This window comes from Oncorhynchus nerka, linkage group LG9a, assembly GCF_034236695.1.
Source record: "Oncorhynchus nerka isolate Pitt River linkage group LG9a, Oner_Uvic_2.0, whole genome shotgun sequence".
In the NCBI taxonomy this organism is placed as follows: domain Eukaryota; kingdom Metazoa; phylum Chordata; class Actinopteri; order Salmoniformes; family Salmonidae; genus Oncorhynchus; species Oncorhynchus nerka.
Genome location: NC_088404.1, coordinates 63,895,535 through 63,914,181, shown reverse-complemented (window position 1 = coordinate 63,914,181; position 18,647 = coordinate 63,895,535). Strand labels below are relative to the sequence as shown.

Sequence of the window (18,647 nt, the reverse complement as noted above, 5' to 3'; positions counted from 1 at the left end):
GTCAGGAGGAATGGGACAAAATTCACCCAACTTATTGTGGGAAGCTTGTGGAAGGCTACCCGAAACATTTGATACAAGTTAAACAATTAAGGCAATGCTACCAAATACTAATTGAGTGTACGTAAACTTCTGACCCACTGTGAATGTGAAGAAAGAACAAAGCTGAAATAAATAATTCTCCACTATTCTTCTGACATTTCACATTCTTAAAATAAAGTGGTGATCCTAACTGACCTAAAACAGGGAATTTTACAAGGATTAAATGTCAGGAATTGTGAAAAACTGAGTTTAAATGTATTTGTGTATGTATGTATGTAAACTTCCGACTTTAGCTGTAGCTACTCTACTGGTGCCAAAATTTTACTGTAGGGAGTCAGCAAATATAATTAAACAGTACCAGTCAAAGGTTTGGACACACCTTCTCATTCAAGGGTTTTTCTTTATTTTACATTGTAGAATAATAATGAAGACATCAAAAAAATGAAATAACACACATGGAGTCATGTAGAAACCAAAAAAGTTTTAAACAAATCCAAATATATTTTATATTTGAGATTCTTTGAAGTTGCCACCCTTTGCCTTGATGACATGTTTGCACACTTGGCATTCTCTCAACCAGCTTCATAAGATAGTCATCTTGTGTTCCAAGATGGCATAGCAGTCGGACTGTTATTGTCGTCCCGTCCCGTGTATATATCGTTTTCTTCCAAAATATTTTGCATATATTTTTGATCTCAATTTCCATCTACGGACTGAACATACTCTCCGGCAACCCGCCTCACCCAATTTGGTATGGATCTACTAGCTAGTAGTCAGTTAGCCACTGCTAGCGGTCATCACCGTTAACTCGGACATCAGCCAGCCTCAGCCCGTCAATTCCTGCCAGTCTGCAAAGCGTGATATCAACCTAGAGCATATCGGACTGATTTTCTCTACCACATCTCCAGATTCATACTGCAAGCTCTGAACCTTAACACCGGGTCATCGCAGCTAGCAAGCTACTCCTGGCTAACGCCTCTGTCCTGAAGCATACACCAGTTAGCCTGGAGCTAGCCTCAAGCTAGACCCATCTCCCAGATAGCCGAAGAGATTCCATCAGACAATTCCTGGGCTACAATGCCTCTCTTGCCAATTGGCCTGGAACCTTTACTGCCGTCACGATCCATCATGACTCGTCTGCCGACGTAACCGTCCGAGAGGGTTTCTACAGGCTCTTCCGTTGCGACGTCCCCCGCAGGCCCATCTGCTAGCCCCAGCCTGTTAGCGGTCTGAATCGCTGTGTCTCCAGCTCGCCTAGCTACTCACTGGACCCTATGATCACTCTGCTACACACGCCTCTCCCTAATGTCAATATGCCTAGTCTACCTGGCATTCCTGACATTTCCATCCCTAACTATAACATTTTCCGTCAAGATAGAGCTGCCAATGGGAGCGGAATTGCAATCTACTGCAGAGATAGCCTGCAGAGTTCTGTCATATTATCCAGGTCTGTGCCCAAACAATTCAAGCTTCTACTTTTAAAAATATACCTTTCCAGAAACAAGTCGCTCACCGTTGCCGCTGGTTAAAACCTTTTCAGGGATGCAATCCCGTTAACGGGATGATATGACAACAGCCAGTGAAAGTCCAGGGCGCAAATTCAAAACAACAGAAATCTCATAATAAAAATTCCTCAAAAAGTCATGTATCTTATACCGATTTAAAAGGTAGTCTTGTTGTTAATCCCACCACAGTGTCCGATTTCAAATAGGCTTTACGGCGAAAGCAGCACAAACGATTATGTTCGGTCACCACCAAGCCACAGAAAAACACAGCCATTTTCCCAGCCAAAGAGAGGAGTCACAAAATGCACAAATAGAGATCAAATGAATCACTAACCTTTGATGATCTTCATCAGATGACACTCATAGGACTTCATGTTACACAATACATGTATGTTTTGTTTGATAAAGTTCATATTTATATAAAAAAATCTGAATTTACATTGGCGCGTTACATTCACTAGTTCCAAAAACATCCAGTGATTTTGCATAGCCACATTCAACAGAAATACTCATCATAAATGTAGATGATAATACAAGTTATACACATGGAATTCTAGATATATCTGACCTTAATGCAACCGGTCAGATTTTTAAAAAAAAACTTTACGGAAAAAGCAAACCATGCAATAATCTGAGACGGCGCTCAGAACAATCAAGTGAAAATAGTGCCATGTTGTAGTCAACATAAACCATGAATTACATGCTAAAATTCCCTTATCTTTGATGATCATCAGAATGCACTCCCAGGAATCCCAGGTCCACAATAAATGCTTGTTTTGTTCGATAATGTCCGTTATTTATGTCCAATTAGCTACTTTTGTTAGCGCATTTGGTATACATATCCAAACGCTTGTTCTGGTCAGCGTTACTTCGGACAAAAACTTCAAAAAGTTATATTACAGGTCGAAGAAACAATCATTAGAATGTTTTATCATTAATCTTCAATAAAGTTCCAACCAGAGTATTCATTTGTGTCTTGAGGAGCCATGGAACGCAGGTAGCTAATCATGTGAAATACACATGACCAGGAAATGGCTGACTGACAGACACCTGATTCATTCTGCTGTCATTCAGTCCCATAACACAATAGAAGCTTCATTCAAATTTCTATAGATGGTTGACATCTAGTGGAAGCCCTAGGAAGTGCAACTTCATTAATATCCCAAGGGGATTTCAATGGGAACTGTGTTGAATACATACCAACCTCAGATTTCTCACTTCCTGTTTTGATTTCTCAGGTTTTTGCCTGCCATATGATTTCGCTTATACTCACAGACATCATTCAAACAGTTTTAGAAACTTCAGAGTGTTTTCTATCCAATACTAATTATAATATGCATATATTAGCAACTGAGACTGAGGAGCAGGCCGTTTACTTTGGGCACCTTATTCATCCAAGCTACTCAATGCTGCCCCCCAGCCATAAGAAGTTTTAAAGACCCCTTCAACCCCCAGCTGTGCCCTGGACACCATATGTGAATTGATCACCCCCCATCTATTGTCAGAGTTCGTACTGTTAGGTGACCTAAACTGGGACATGCTTAACACCCCGGCCGTCCTACAATCTAAGCTAGATGCCCTTAATCTCACACAAACTATCAAGGAATCTACTAGGTACAACCCAGAATCCGTAACCATGGGCACACTCTTAGATATCATCCTGACCAACTTGCCCTCTAAATATTCCTCTGTCTTCAACCAGGATCTCAGCGATCACTGCCTTATTGCCTGCGTGCGTAATGAGTCCATGGTCAAACGACCACCCCTCATCACTGTCTAACGCTCCCTAAAACACTTCAGTGAGCAGGCCTTTCCAATCGACTTGGTCCGGGTATTCTGGGAGGATATTGACCTTCGTCAGTAGAAGATGCCTGGTTGCTCTTCCAAAGGGTTTTCCTCACCATCTTAAATAAGCATGCCCCATTCAAAAAATGTAGAACTAAGAACAGATAAAGCGCTTGGTTCACCCCAGACATGACTGCCCTTGACCAGCACAAAAACATCTTGTGGCGTTCTGCATTAGCATCGAATTGCCCCCGCGATATGCAACTTTTCAGGGAAGTCAGGAACCAATATACTTAGTCAGTTAGGAAAGCTAAGGCTAGCATTTTCAGACAGAAATTTGCATCCTGTAGCACTAATTCCAAAAAGTTTCCGAACACTAAAGTCCATGGAGAATAAAAGCATCTCCTCCCAGCTGCCCACTGCTCTGAGGACTTATAGATCCAGCAAACTGGATGTAGTCTATCACAGTGCCATCCGTTTTGTCACCAAAGCCTCATATACTACCCACCACTGTGACCTGTATGCTCTCGTTGGCTGGCCCTCACTACATAGTAGTCGCCAAACCCACCTGCTCCAGGTCATCTATAAGTCTTTGCTAGGTAAAGCCCCACCTTCTCAGCTCACAATAGCAACACCCACCCGTTGCACACGCTCCAGCAGGTATATTTCACTGATCATGCCCAAAGCCAACACTCACTTTGGCCGCCTTTCCTTCCAGTTCTCTGCTGCCAATGACTGGAATAAATTGCAAAAATCACTGAAGCTGGAGTCTTATATCTCCCTCTCTAACTTTAAGCATCAGCTGTCAAAGCAGCTTACTGATCACTGTACCTGGACACAGCCAATCTGAAAATAGCACACCCAACTAACTCATCCCCAAATGATTACTTACCCTCTTGCACCCCAGTATCTCTACTTGCACATCATCTGCACATCGATCACTCCAGTGTTAATGCTAAATTGTAATTAACTCTATGGCCTATTTATTGCCTTTACCTCCCTACTTTTCCACATTTGCACACACCGTACATAGATTTATTTATTGTGTTATTGACTGTACGTTTGTTTATGTGTAACTCTGTGTTGTTGTTTTTGTTGCACTGCCTTGCTTCATCTTGGCCAGGTTGCAGTTGTAAATGAGAACTTGTTCTCTACTGGCCTACCTGGTTAAATAAAAAAATAAAATAAAAATGTGGAATGCATTTCAATTGCTAAGTTATTTTTGTGGACTTGATCTCCTTCTTAATGAGCCAATCAGATGTGTTGTGACAAGGTAGGGGTGGTATACAGAAGATGGTATTTTACCAAATTGGGCTAAATCCATATTATGGCAAGAACAGCTCAACTAAGCAAAGAGAAACGACAGTCCATTACTTTAAGACATGAAGGTCAGTCAATCCTGAAGGACACCAATAAGAAGAAGAGACTTGTTTGGGCCAAGAAACACGAGCAATGGGACTGGTGGAAATCTGTCCTTCGGTCTGATGAGTCCAAATTTGAGATTATTATTTTTTGAACGGATGTTCTCTGCATGTGTGGTTCCCACCGTGAAGCATGGAGGAGGAGTTGTGATTGTGTGGGTGTGCTTTGCTGGGGACACGGTCAGTGATTGATTAAGACTTCAAGGCACACTTAACTAGCATGGCTACCACAGCATTCTGCAGCGATACGCCATCCCATCTGGTTTGCGCTTAGTGGGACAATCATTTGTTTTTCAACAGGACAATTACAACACACCTACAGGCTGTGTAAGGGCTATTTGACCAAGAAGGAGAGTGATGAGTGCTTCATCAGATGACCTGGCCTCCACAATCACCAGACCTCAACCCTATTGCGATTGTTTGGGATGAGTTGGACCATAGAGAGAAGGAAAAGTATTGTGTCGGTAAAACGTATAATGCAAGAAATGGAGGTGGAAATGCCGAATATGTGCAGACATTGATATAATAACCATCATATCGAAGTCAACTTAGAGTCACGCAATGACATGCTGTCTGTGATCCTTCCACTACGACTCGGGAATCCATGTCGTTTAAATTAGGCTACAGATCAAATAAAATATCATGAACTTCACAGGGTGGTGAAAGTGGCACCAAACGGAGCTTGTTTTAGGGTCTTATTCTGGTGACATGATCAATGCTTTACTGCCATTTTGACAAATAAAAACATTATTGCTCATTACCACAATCCACCCGCAGATCCTACACACACCGTATCTGCGAGCTGTTGTCCAGCGTAGGCACATTTTCTTTTAATGTGGATTTTTGCATGAAACTCTGTTGCCAATTGGATTGAAACCTAGCTATTGATGCAATATCAATGCTGTTTGAGTTGCTTAGTGTATCACCAAATTGGCTCCCCGCCCACTAAGCCAGTCTTTGCAAACTTCCTGGCATTTAGCCATGAGAGAATGTACTTGATATTTATAGGTGATGTTTTAGTCACTCAAAAGGCTATTTTACATGGGAATCAGAATGACTGTTCGGGAACTTTAAATTCTAAGCTAGTGTGTAAAATATATATTTTTTGCAATAATCTGGACTTGTTCTTCTAGTATTAGAATTTAAAAACAAATACATAATTTCCAGATCTGAAAATACAACCCTGTTATTTTGTGTTATGATATGAACTTAATTAAGTCCCTGCATAAACACTTACCATGGTCCAACTCCTTTGATATGTTTCTCTCCAATTCATTCTGCATCTAGAAAAGAAGAGGAAGCATATTCTGAGATATTGTGGTATAACCAAAATCTTTATCACTGCTGTGGGCTTATAAACAAGAAACAAGTTCACCATTTTTAAAATGTTTAAATAATGGATATCCTTATAAAATAAAAATAACTTGTACCATCTGAAAAGTAGAAGACCACTTTCCATAAAAAGAGGGAAATTGCCCGCTTTACTTGTTGGTATTAAATCCACTTAACATAAGCTAATGTTGGTAAATTGTGCTTGATGAAAAAAGGCATACAGAACTGCATGAGAAAAAGCACTGCAATTTAGCAACACAACAGAGCATGCAAGCAAAGCTCTGCTTCAGCCTAAATGGAAACCGAATGGTGTTTCTATAGTGATTGAATTACGCCAAATGAACAGTGTTCACTGTTAGATTCTATTACTGGGATGTCAGTGGCAGTCGGTGACTTTTAAGATGAGGGAAGATGATAATTGTTTTTATGAGCATGGCCTTATTTCTATTGCAACATATTGAATGTCTGTCACTCATATTCCATTCACCAAGCTCGATGTAACATCGATAGGTTTAGGCTATGAACATGATACTGATATTTTCAGTTTAAGAAAGGCTTTTCAACAGAATCGGAGGAATGAATACACCCCTGATTACACACAAACAGTTTTCATAGCAGCCACATACAAAGAGCATGATCATTTTGCCGTTGTGTAATTCCTTCTCGCATCTAAGCGCTCTCCTCCTTTTACCTTTTCCATTCGCTTTTGGACTTCAGTACACAACCCATCAGCTGTGACCAGGAAAAAAATACTTTCCAAGCCAAAACATATAGTCAACATAGCTACTAGAACTAACACGTTAGTAAACCCGCTACAATCACACAGCAGTGTACTGCAGTTTTGCAGTTGCAACAGCGGGCCCCGGTGGCAAGAAATTAATACAACCAAAACCTTAACTTGTAAGAGTTCCAGTGTTGGATAGCCATAGCCACCTAGCTAAGATAGCATCCCTCTCCATTTGATACAGGTGTTTGAATAAGCTAAACTAGCTAGCTGCATTTGCTAGCTAAGCGAGATGTTTTTTTATAACTAAATATAGCTAGCTCTCTCACGCTCTTGCTTCTACAATTTTAAAGAAATGTATTGCTGTGCTAACTAGCTGTAGCTTATGCTTTCAATACTAGATTTATTCTCCGATCCTTTGATTGGGTCGACAACATGTCAGTTCATGCTGCAAGAGCTCTGATTGGTTGGCAGACATCCTCCGGAAGTTGTCATAATTACTGTGTAAGTCTATGGAAGGGAGTTAGAACCATGAGCCTCATGGGTTTTGTAAAGAAGTCAATGTATCCAGATGACGGAGGCTTGGTGTCCTTCAGCTACACCATGGTGCTACCCTACAGAGTGCTGTTGAGGCTACTGTAGTCTTTAATTGTGCAACGGTGTGTTTTAATAAATTATTTGGTGACATGAATATATTTAGTATAGTTTTATATAAAAATGATAACTAATATTTCACTATTTTATAAAAAGTCTCTGAGGAGCCTCTCGTTAGATAATTTCAACAAGCACAACACCTCACTCAGCAAGACAATACAGTAGCTGCATTTGCTGCAGTTTTATTTAACAGATACAGAACACATTGTATTTCATTTAAATCTGGTAAAATGTTTCTGAAACATTTGTGTGCAAATGAATGATATCCCAAACCATCAAATCGTTACTAAAGAATAGTAGTTTTGACATCTGTGACAACTGGCCTGTGTTGAGTGGGACAACGCTGCGGGAGGTTCAGATTTAAAATATAGGCCTATAATGTAGAGCAGAGTCTCCAACCCTGTTCCCTGAGAGCTACCATCCTGTAGGTTTTAGCTCCTGATTCTAATAAATAAACTGAATCAGATTAGTTGCAACTGGGGTTGGAGCAAAACCTACAGGAGCATAGCTCTCCAGGAACAGGGTTGAGAGCCCTGATGTAAAGCAACCATGCCTCTCTGACATGTAGAATAAGGAATTACACCTGGTCTATACATGCCATTTCTGTGTAACGTTTGCCAAACTGAACGTGACCCTGTATTACTTGATTGGACCCTGGTGCAGCTGCAATGGGTAGCCCTAAAGCTAACTGATCTAGCACTGGGTGCATACACTGTCACCCACCCGGTGCCCCAGATTTTTGACCATTCTATTTCTCATAGAGAAATCTCCACCCACCTGGGACACTGGCCAAGCTAAAACAAATTCACCCGCTCTCACATGCTGTGAAACCACGGTTGTGTGTGGAGTGTTGCAAGCGTGGGCCAATGGGAAGGTGAGGGGAGAGGCCCAATGTGAGGGGGAGAGGGGAGGGTCAGAGGAAAGTGAAGCAGCAGCATGAGCTAACACACACCTACACACCTGGTTATGAGTCTGGCTGAAGAGAGGAGAGATGAGAGACAGACTTTTGAGCTAGAAGCTGAAGGATTGAGAAATAGAGAGGTTAGGCACAAAGTCCCACTATAAGAAAACTCTAAAAGAATAGGAAGGAAGGAAGGAAAGATGGCAAGAGAAGAATAGAGGTGATACAGGATGGACATTTAGTCATATATAGGTCTAGTGAGAAAAGGAAGAAAGACAGCATTTGGAGAGAAAAAAATGTAAGCAAAGCATTAGAACAGTTTTGTCATTCAGCTTCATTTAACGACAGACACTTATACCTTTTTTAAATTACAATGTAACTACACTGCATGTTACATAAAAACAACATAAAAAGTACACTGCTAACTCACAATTATGACAACATGGAGATGGGATATGTTACAAAAATTGTCAAAAGTAAACCAAGGCAACCTGAATGCATGGAAACCCAATGCAACATCCCCGCAAGTCAAAAAGGTTAGTTAAGTCAAGTCAAAAATATACTAAATCTCAAAAATCGTGAACTATCCCTTTAAGCAATGTGGAGCACAGTCCCTGTATATTTGCTATTGCCATTCAACATTCAGTCAGCCTGTTACCTTAGCCAGGTAAGCCTCCACCCTGCTGCTCTGACCCCCATCCCCCAGGGGGCTAAGGAGAGGCCCTCCCAGGCTCCTGTTGAGGGGCCCCAGCGTTGCCCCGTAGGCCCCCACCGACCCCAGGGAGCCCATGTCCAGAGGCCCGCCCAGGCTGCCGTTGACAATGCTGCTGGCTATCAGGGACTTGCTGCGGTGGCGCTCGCTCATCAGCTTGGTGTTGGCCTCCGCCAGCCGCTCATTGGACCTGGGAGGGATGACGCAGAGAAGCACCATGACTGGGGGTTCAGCTTTCAGATTTGGGGTTGCAAAATTCCGGAAATGTTCCCAAAATTCCCAGGTTTTTCAGAAATCCTGGTTGGAGGATTCCTGCGAATCAGGAGGGAAACCTTCAACCGGGATTTCCCCAAAAAACTGTAATTTGGGGAAAGTTTGTGGAATACAGTACAACCTCAGAGACAAAACTGTGGTTTCGCAGCGTGTCAGAGGGTGAGTGGGTGAGTAACGAACTGACAGGTCAACCAAATAGGCAGTTCAACCCGGGACATTAAGCCTATTCTGTGCAACAACAACAAAAAACTTCGGAAACACTTTACTGTAGGTGTCCTTATGCACGCATTTATAAAGCCTTTATAACATCTATATAACACATAAGAGGGGTGAGCAAACGTTTTGGCTTGAGGGCCACATTGGGATTTAGAAAATCAACGGAGGGCCGTACAGATACTTTTTTTTTACTGATCTCTTTGTCAAAAAAAGGGCATCTAGTTTTAGACGTTCATGAGTTTTAACCCATAATGATAATTTCAGTCTTTCGGACAAGTAGGAGAGATTTTTTACTTTTCCAAAATCTCACCTCACTTGTCCAAAAATACAAAATGTTTTGTAACAGCATTTTTACATCAATGTAGGATGCAAGGAACCACTTTACAAAATGAAATGCATTACTATCTTTTTTTTTTACCATAATCAGACAAAAATGTAGGCTACACCATGGCTATTAGATTAAGGCTCCCCTGGAGAACAATTGGCTACAATTGGTAGCCTACAAAAAATAGCAACATTTAAATTACAACCTCGAAATTAAGGGCGTCCCGCCATCGATCGGGCGATACAAAGTATGTCTACGGTTCAAAACAGACTCTGGGACAGTTCTGGAAGAACAGATCCAAAATTCATACAACCACTGCAAATTAAATTTTTTAAGAAAAGCAATAAGCTGATGAAACAGATCAGACCCTTTATCTTAAAATATTGAAGTTTTATTTATTCATATTATCAGCTCAATAAAGCACACATGGGTGTAGGCTAGGATTAAAGCCTTTGGCAGCAGTACAAAAAAAGAACGTTGATTTTGAAAACCAATAGATGAGAAAAATGCTTGTTTCAAAGGCATATTAAGTATTTCTAAAATAATTCCCTCAACATGCGGTGCATTCGGAAAGTATTCAGACCCCTTGACTTTTTACACATTTTGTTATGATACAGCCTTATTCTAAAATGGAATGGATATGAAGCAGACCAAACCATTATCAATTTCTAATGGTCCAATGAAGATTGATGCAGGGGTGTGGATAGGCTCACTTGAACAACCGGCCCTGCAGTTATTATGCAACTTGACTCTACACTGAACATCTCTAAAGGAAAGGTGACGTGGCAAATTGGACAACTGCAAGGATCTACACTTCAGAACCATCCTATTGGGACTACGAAGAACAATGAGTGTGGGACTTTGGATATGGAACCAGTGTGCTTGACAGGTGTTGCCCCACCTTGCACAAGACAATATCCTATTAGCAAGGAAACTATGGCCGCTACTAAGTTAGTGATTAAAGATCTATGGGACATGGGTATAGTTGAAAAGACACATTCTGCCGACATGCTGTTCATACTCTTGACAATGATTCGAGCTGCACAGGTCACAGCTGCTCATTGGAACAAATGGTCAACTGTGCTGGAGGCTCCTAACATCATCATACAACGTGGCACATCATGTAATCCAGCTACTCTGATGCTTCCTCCAGATACCACATTACTTGAACACTTGACTGTTGTGAGTCGGTTTTGGATCAGCTTTCTGATGGGTTTACTAAAAGTCATCCATTGGAAAACCCTGGTATTTGTCTTTTTTCTATAAAACATCAACTGAAAAGATATGAATTCAGACCCTTTGCTATGAGACTTGAAATTGAGATCAGGTGCATCCTGTTTCCATTACTCATCCTTGAGATGTGCCCTGCTTAAGCCAGTACATGTCCAGGCCCGTCTGAAGTTTGCTAGAGAGCATGATCCAGAAGAAGATTGGGAGAATGTCATATGGTCAGATGAAACCAAAATAGAACTTTTTGGTAAAAACTCAACTCGTCGTGTTTGGAGGACAAAGAATGCTGAGTTGCATCCAAAGAACACCATACCTACTGTGAATCATGGGGGTGGAAACATCATGCTTTGGGGCTGTTTTTCTGCATAGGGACCAGGACGACTGATCCGTGTAAAGGAAAGAATGAATGGGGCCATGTATTGTGAGATTTTGAGTGAAAACCTCCTTCCATCAGCAAGGTAAAATGCTGGGATCTCAAGCATTGAAGGAATCAAGGATCTCAAGCATTGAAGATGAAATGTGGCTGGGTCTTTCAGCATGACAATGATCTCAAACACACCGCCCGGGCAACGAAGGAGTGGCTTCGTAAGCATTTCAAGGTCCTGGAGTGGCCTAGCCAGTCTCCAGATCTCAACCCCATAGAAAATCTTCGGAGGGAGTTGAAAGTCCACGTTGCCCAGCAACAGCCCCAAAACGTCACTGCTCTAGAGGAGATCTGCCTGGAGGAATGGGCCAAAATACCAGCAACAGTGTGTGGAAACCTTGTGAAGACTTACAGAAAACGTTTGACCTCTGTCATTGCCAACAAAGGGTATATAACAAAGTATTGAGATAAGTATTTGGTCAAAAACAAAAATGTGCAAATAAATAATTTGCAAATAAATTCATTAAAAATCCTACAATGTAATTTTCTGGATTTTTTTTCTCATTTTGTCTGTCATAGTTGAAGTGTACGTATGTTGAAAATTACAGGCCTCTCATCTTTTTAAGTGGGAGAACTTGCACAATTGGTGGCTGACAATACTTTTTGCCCCACTGTACTTGCATACTATTGTTTGAACAGATGAATGTGGTACCTTCAGGCATTTGGAACTTGCTCCCAAGGATGAACCAGACTTGTGGAGGTCTACCATTTATTTTCTGAGGTCTTGGCTGATTTCTTTTGATTTTCCCATGATGTCAAGCAAAGAGGCACTGAGTTTGAAGGTAGGCCTTGAAATACATCCACAGGTGCACCTCAAATTACCTCAAATAATGTCAATTCGCCTACCAGAAGCTTCGAAAGCCATGACATCATTTTCTGGAATTTTCCTAGCTGTTTACCTTAGTGTATGTAAACTTCTGACCCACAGGAATTGTGATTAAGTGAAATAATCTGTCTGTAAACAATTCTTGGGAAAATTACTTGTGTCATGCACAAAGTAGATGTCCTAACCAACTTGCCAAAACTATAGTTGGTTAACAAGAAGTTTGTGAATTTGTAAAAGATAATAATACATATTAACAACCACAACAGTGATGAATGTCGTTGGGGTGGAGGGTGGTAATTCAGCAGCCTGACGGTAGAAAATATTGGGCAGTCTTAGTTTTTTTCCATGATACTCCTGTACTGCCTGCATCTGAGTCACTGAAGCAGGGAGAACAGGGCATGGGCTTGGGTGGCTGGTGTCCCTGATGACCTTCTTGGTCTTCCTGCGACACCTGGTGTTGTAGTTGTCCTGCAGAGCAGGCAGTGTGCACCCAACGGTGCACCCTCTAAAGAACCTTGCAGTCTGTGGCGGTGTCCGTTGCCATACCAGGCCGTGATGCAGCCCGACAGTATGCTCTCGATGGTGCTCCTGTAAAACACTGCGAGGGCCCTCTGGGACAGGCCAAATCTCTTCATTATCCTGAGGTTGAAGAGTCACTGTCGTGCCTTCTTCACGAGTGTCCGATTGGTTAGACCATTTCAGCTTCGCTGAGATGTGTATGCAGAGGAATTTTAAGTTATTGACCATCTCCATGGCAACGCCGTTGATGAGCATGGGGGAGTTTGCTTTGCTAACATTAAGGGACAGGTTGTTTACCGGGCACCAAGCCGTCAGAGTGGCTACCTCCTCCATGAAGGCTGTCTTATCGTTGTTGGTGATCAGGCCTACTACTGTCGTGTCGTCAGCGAATTTGATAGAGTTGGAACTGTGTGAGACCACGCTGTCATTGGTATACAGAGAAAACAGGAGGGGACTGAGGACACATCCTTGTGGGGTCCCCGTGTTGAGGATCAGTGTCGAGGAGGTAATGTTGCCTACCTTCACCACCTGGGGGCAACCTGTCAGGAAGTAAAGGACCCAGTTGCATAGGGAGGAGTTCAGACCCAGGGCTGTGCGCTTTGTAATGAGCTTATATGGTATTGAAGGACGAACTGTAGTAGATGAACAGAATCCTCAAACATTTATTTTGTCCAGGTGGGTAGAGGTAGTGTGCAGTGCAATGGCGATTGTGTCATCCATGGATCTGTAAGGTGGTAGGCAAATTGGAGGGGGTTGAGTGTGTCAAGGCGGGAGGTGATATGGTCTTTGACTAGCCTCTTGAAGCACTTCATGATGACGGAAATAAGTGCTACTGGTTGGTAGTCATTCAGTTACTTTCCCTTGGGCACAGGGATGATAGTGGACATCTTGAAGCAGGTGGAAATAGAGGCCTGAGCTAAGGAGAGATTTAAAATGTCTTGCGAGGGTTAACACGTTTGAATGACTTACACACATCCTCAGTGGAGACTGAGTGTGTAGCCATCGGGGGCTCTCCTCGGCAGCTTAGGGTCATTGTACTCAAATCTTGAGTAAAAAGGTGTTTAACTTCTTGGTGACAGGGGGCAGTATTTTCACGTCGGGATGAAATGCATGCCCAAATTCAACTGCCTTCAACTGACGGTGAGTACCCAGCAATTCGTATTCCAAAAGTTCTACCCGGGTGTGTGTAATAATGCACAAAACAAATCAGATTAAGAAAATTTGAGAAAAACACCAGAAAAAAATACAAAAAAGTAGAAACCTGCAATGTTATATCGGAGCTCGAGGCGAGGGGCCCTCTGTCGGTGTCAACTTAGCCAAATGATATGGTTATGATGCTCATCATTCCATTCAATGTAATAATGTGACACAGGAGGTTAGTAAATTACACCTTGTTATAGCATTGTAATGTAGTAGTGTTGTGCAGTTCATGAACGATTCACTCAACTCTGTTTACTGACTTGAGTGTCACGGTTCGTTTTTCTGAGTGACTTGTTCATTTCAGTCGTTCGTTTGACCTGCGGACCACAATGAATACTTCAGCAGGATTAATACATGCTCCACCGGCTCAGCAGCTCCGGGCACGTGCTCAGTCCAGCAACTGTCTTATTTAGTCTATCATGTGCACCAAAGGGGAATAGATCATGCTGTTGTCATGACGTGCCCTGGGGGGTATCATAGGTCTCTCTCGTTTTATGACTTAACGACAGGTGGTAAATTCCTGGAAAGGACCCTCTCACTATTTGGACATGCAGCATTGAGAGAGAGAGAGCAAAGGACTTCACTTGGCTAAATCCCCAAAATGGGAGAATTAAATAATATTTAGCACTTCTGGGACCTGTTGGATCGGACGGTGAGGGCTAGGGCCATTCCTCACAGAAATGTCTGGGAACTTGCAGGTGCCTTGGTGGAAGAGTGGGGTAACATCTCACAGCAATAACTGGCAAATGTGGTGCAGCCCATGAGGAGGAGATGCACTGCAGTACTTAATGCAGCTGGTGGCCACAACAGATACTGACTGTTACTTTTGATTTTGATCCACCCCCTTTGTTCTTTGTTCAGGCACAAATTATTCCATAATAATTAGTTAGTCACATGTCTGTGGAACTTGTTCAGTTTGTCTCAGTTGTTGAATCTTATGTTCATACAAACATGTTAAGTTTGCTGAAAATAAATGCAGTTGACAGTGAGGACATTTATTTTTTTGCTGAGTTTATATTGCAATTATTCTTGAATGAGTGGCAATTCATGTGCAAAGGATTAGCATTTCAATGAATATAATTCTAGACTATGTAGTGAATCCATTTGTCTATACCGCTCTCTGTCCCCACCACTCTCCTTTTGTCTACCAAGCTGTCATATAGGCATAGCCCACTAGCGACTTTTCTATCTCTGTTAGTAACCAATATCTACTGTTTGTGATGTATTTCTGTGATTATTTAGTTAGTTAGTAAATAAATAATTAAGCCAATGTTTATATTGCTGATTCATTATGGAAACTAGGGTTCGTGCAGATAACCAAGAATTTTACAACGTTCAGATGAGACTGATAGAGGGAAAGAAAAATTAATGACTGATTGATGACTGAAATGTAAGAGATTTTTAGATCTCTAAGAGTTCATTCGGAAGATGGAACTCCTTAAATAAACTTGTCTGTGGTGCCCCAGGTTATTAATGAGTTAATTGTTGCATGATTGAATTCAATCACGTAAATAATTAAACATTAGATAATCGATTTGATAAAATAGCATGCCATCACATTGATGATAGTCAGACTGTAAGCAGCAGAGAGGAGGAAAATACATGTTTAGAATTGATAGTTGATCGCATAGTAAAAGAATGAACGCAATTAATTGATTATTGAATATTACTCGATGGACACAGCTTTTATTAGAACCAAAACATACACAGCCTGCCTCTGCTCAACACTCGAACTAGAGAACGAATCGTTCCGGGGCAGCTGCAGTTCGCGACTGAAATTGTGCTGATCTGCCTCGCTGCAGTCAAGCAGTGTCATAGAGCCGTTCACAATCTAGTCCGGTTGCGGCCACAACTAGACCTCGTTTCAAAGGTATCAATACATAATCTTATTTGTATGCCTACCAATCACAAATGTACAATGCTTGAAGAACACTTTTATTAGTCTCAGTCACAAAGAACAGCTCCAATAACAAGCATTCTATGGCGATTGAGAGACTTGTAGAATCTAAGTTTTTAGTTCATTGTTCGCCGATAGGGGACCCTGCTTGCTCTGGGCGTTACCGAATCAAATGAACAAAATGAGTCGAAAGATTCATTGTTTTGACTGAACAAGTTGAAAAGATCTGAGAGAGTAAAAGGAGGCGAACTTGCCATCACTAGTACGCAGATTCTTAATTAGCATGTAGTTACATAAGTTGTCATGAAGACTTCATAACAGCAGTTGTTAGTAACAGTTGACAGAGCATATGAAAATAGGATGAACAGTAATTTTAACACCCATTACAACCGATTTTATAACGTCATGCCGTGACTCATAACTATTTAAAACTACTAATGACAGCTTTTGACAAAATGTTATGTTATATAGCTGTTATAAAGGCTTTATGAATGCCTGTATAAGGACACATACAGTACATTTTAGTCATATCCAGAGCGACTGGATCAAGCAAATAAGGTTAAGTTCCTTGCTCAAGGGCACATAGACATATTTGTCACCTAGCTCGGGGATTCAAAACAGCAGCCTTTCGGTTACTGGCCCAATGCTCTTCACCGCGAGAATACCTGCTACCCCAGTAAAGTGTTACCAAAACTTTTGTAGGCTGCAGACAGATAACAGTTGCGTTCATGTGCTTCAAATCATGTCAGACATTAACATTATCTGCAATTAAAATACAGACCATTTCAAAGTCACAATGACCTCCATTTGGTATCTCTGAGGTCCAACTGCACAGGTGACTCCATACATACTAACAGCACACAGCCATGATCTATCACATCTCTACGGTTACCAAAGAGATGACACACCCAAACTAAGCACACTGGAGTTAAAGGGAGAGTTCACCTAAATAACAAATGCACATATCCTTACCTTGAAAGTAGTCTACGGGGCAGGAGAGGAAGGGAAACGTAAGTAATTTTTTCATTCAGGCAATCTATCCTTTTAAGCTTGAAATGATAACATGTCCTATTTGTCTGGTTGCCACAGAGCTACACTATGGTTGTGTTCATTAGGTAAACAGTGAAAAAGTCCAGGTTGTCCCTCCCCTGTTCTGGTATAAATAAACACGACCTACATCACCTTGCTTTCCCTCTTAACCTAACATCTAGGCCGAATCCCAAATAAACCCCTAGTTACTACACACTTGTGGAAATCTGGGAGGATTTGACAGGTGTAAGCAATATGGTAATAGCGCCACTTGCTCACTGATGGGCTAGGAAATAGTCTCTCCATGATACTTACACCTGTCAGATTGCCACAAGTACATAGGGTGTAGCATCTAGGGGTCATTTTGGGATTAGGACCTAGATATATGCAGCCAGTACTTGGTCTCACCTCTCTAGTTTGACAGCCAGGGCCTTGCGGAGATGCAGCTCCTCAGTGTAGAGCTCCCGGTAGCGATCCAGCTCTGTGCGGGTGGAGTCTCGCAGGCTCATGCTGTCGTGCTGTGTGGAGTGCGCTCTGCCCAGCTCGCCCTCCAGCTCCCGGATGCGCTGTTCCAGCGTGGAGCGCAAGCTGGCCTCGTTTGCTGCCTTGATCTGCTCCAATGCCTCCTGGGACGCCGCCTGGGTCTGAAGGAGGGATGTGTTCAACAGTCAGCAACAGGAATGGGTAAAAACATGTGTATACACACTCTCACCAAGTGAGTGCCATTCATCTGTTAATTAACTGCCAGGCAGAAATGGAAAACCAGCAGGACTAGCAGCCCTCAAGGACAACTTCCTTCCTTGAGGAAATCACTGATCTAACACGGTAAGGCTGATGATAGTCACAGGCTAGAAACCATGTTGTTACCTATCCACGTCATTATTTCAAGGGAGGGAGGGAGGAAGGATACATTTTTTTATTTTTATTTTACTAGGCAAGTCAGTTAAGAACAAATTCTTATTTTCAATGACGGCCTAGGAACAGTGGGTTAACTGCCTGTTCAGGGGCAGAACGACAGATTTGTACTTTGTCAGCTCGGGGATTCGAACTTGCAACCTTTCGGTTACTAGTCCAACGCTCTAACCACTAGGCCAAGTTCTAGAATGTATCTTGTTTCCCCCCCACCTGTAGGAAGAGGTTGACCTCCTCCAGTTTCTGTCTGATCTCCTGGCGGGCCCTCTCCTCTGCGTCTCGTCGGTACTGATCCACCAGGGTCTGGTCCATCAACCCCGCCTCCACCTGCCGCCGCAGGCCCAACAACTACAATACAGAATAGTACTTTTACTAATAGATCTTGTAAATGCTTTACTTACTGAATATTTTACATATTAAAATGAAATACTTCCATTGCACAGCCCTTTTAGTTCTTTTTGTTGACCCCCCTGGGATATGAACTGCCGACCTTCCGGCTACTGGATCGTCTCTAACCTCTGGGGCTACCCACCTCCTCCTCCAGGTGCCTCTTGCTACGCTCGAGCCGCTCGTTGCTGCGGCCCAGGCTCTTCAAGGAGGTCAGTTTCTCCTTGAGCTCCCCGTTGACCCTCTCCAGCTGGCTGCAGCGAGACACCTCCTTCTCCAGCTGCACCGACAGGTCATCCACCTGGGGACAGAGGGTCATTGAGATGAGAGGATGTG

At 42.3% G+C, this 18,647-nt stretch overlaps 1 protein-coding gene across 10 annotated transcripts in view; it reads right to left on the bottom strand.

The window, feature by feature from the left end:
* Nucleotides 1–18,647, bottom strand: part of si:ch211-272n13.3 (ankyrin repeat domain-containing protein 26) — an 83,716-nt gene that overhangs the window by 6,192 nt on the left and 58,877 nt on the right. For 9 of the 10 annotated variants that reach the window (XM_065022757.1, XM_065022762.1, XM_065022759.1 and 6 more), the window contains 5 exons: nt 18,457–18,612; nt 18,138–18,272; nt 17,421–17,656; nt 9,020–9,263; nt 5,988–6,033 (listed from right to left, as the gene is read on the bottom strand). In XM_065022757.1, coding sequence (XP_064878829.1) covers nt 5,988–6,033; nt 9,020–9,263; nt 17,421–17,656; nt 18,138–18,272; nt 18,457–18,612 — 817 coding nt within the window. Of the gene's footprint in view, nt 1–5,987; nt 6,034–8,420; nt 8,479–9,019; nt 9,264–17,420; nt 17,657–18,137; nt 18,273–18,456; nt 18,613–18,647 lie in introns of all 10 variants that reach the window. The other variant, XR_010464766.1, reaches the window with a different exon arrangement.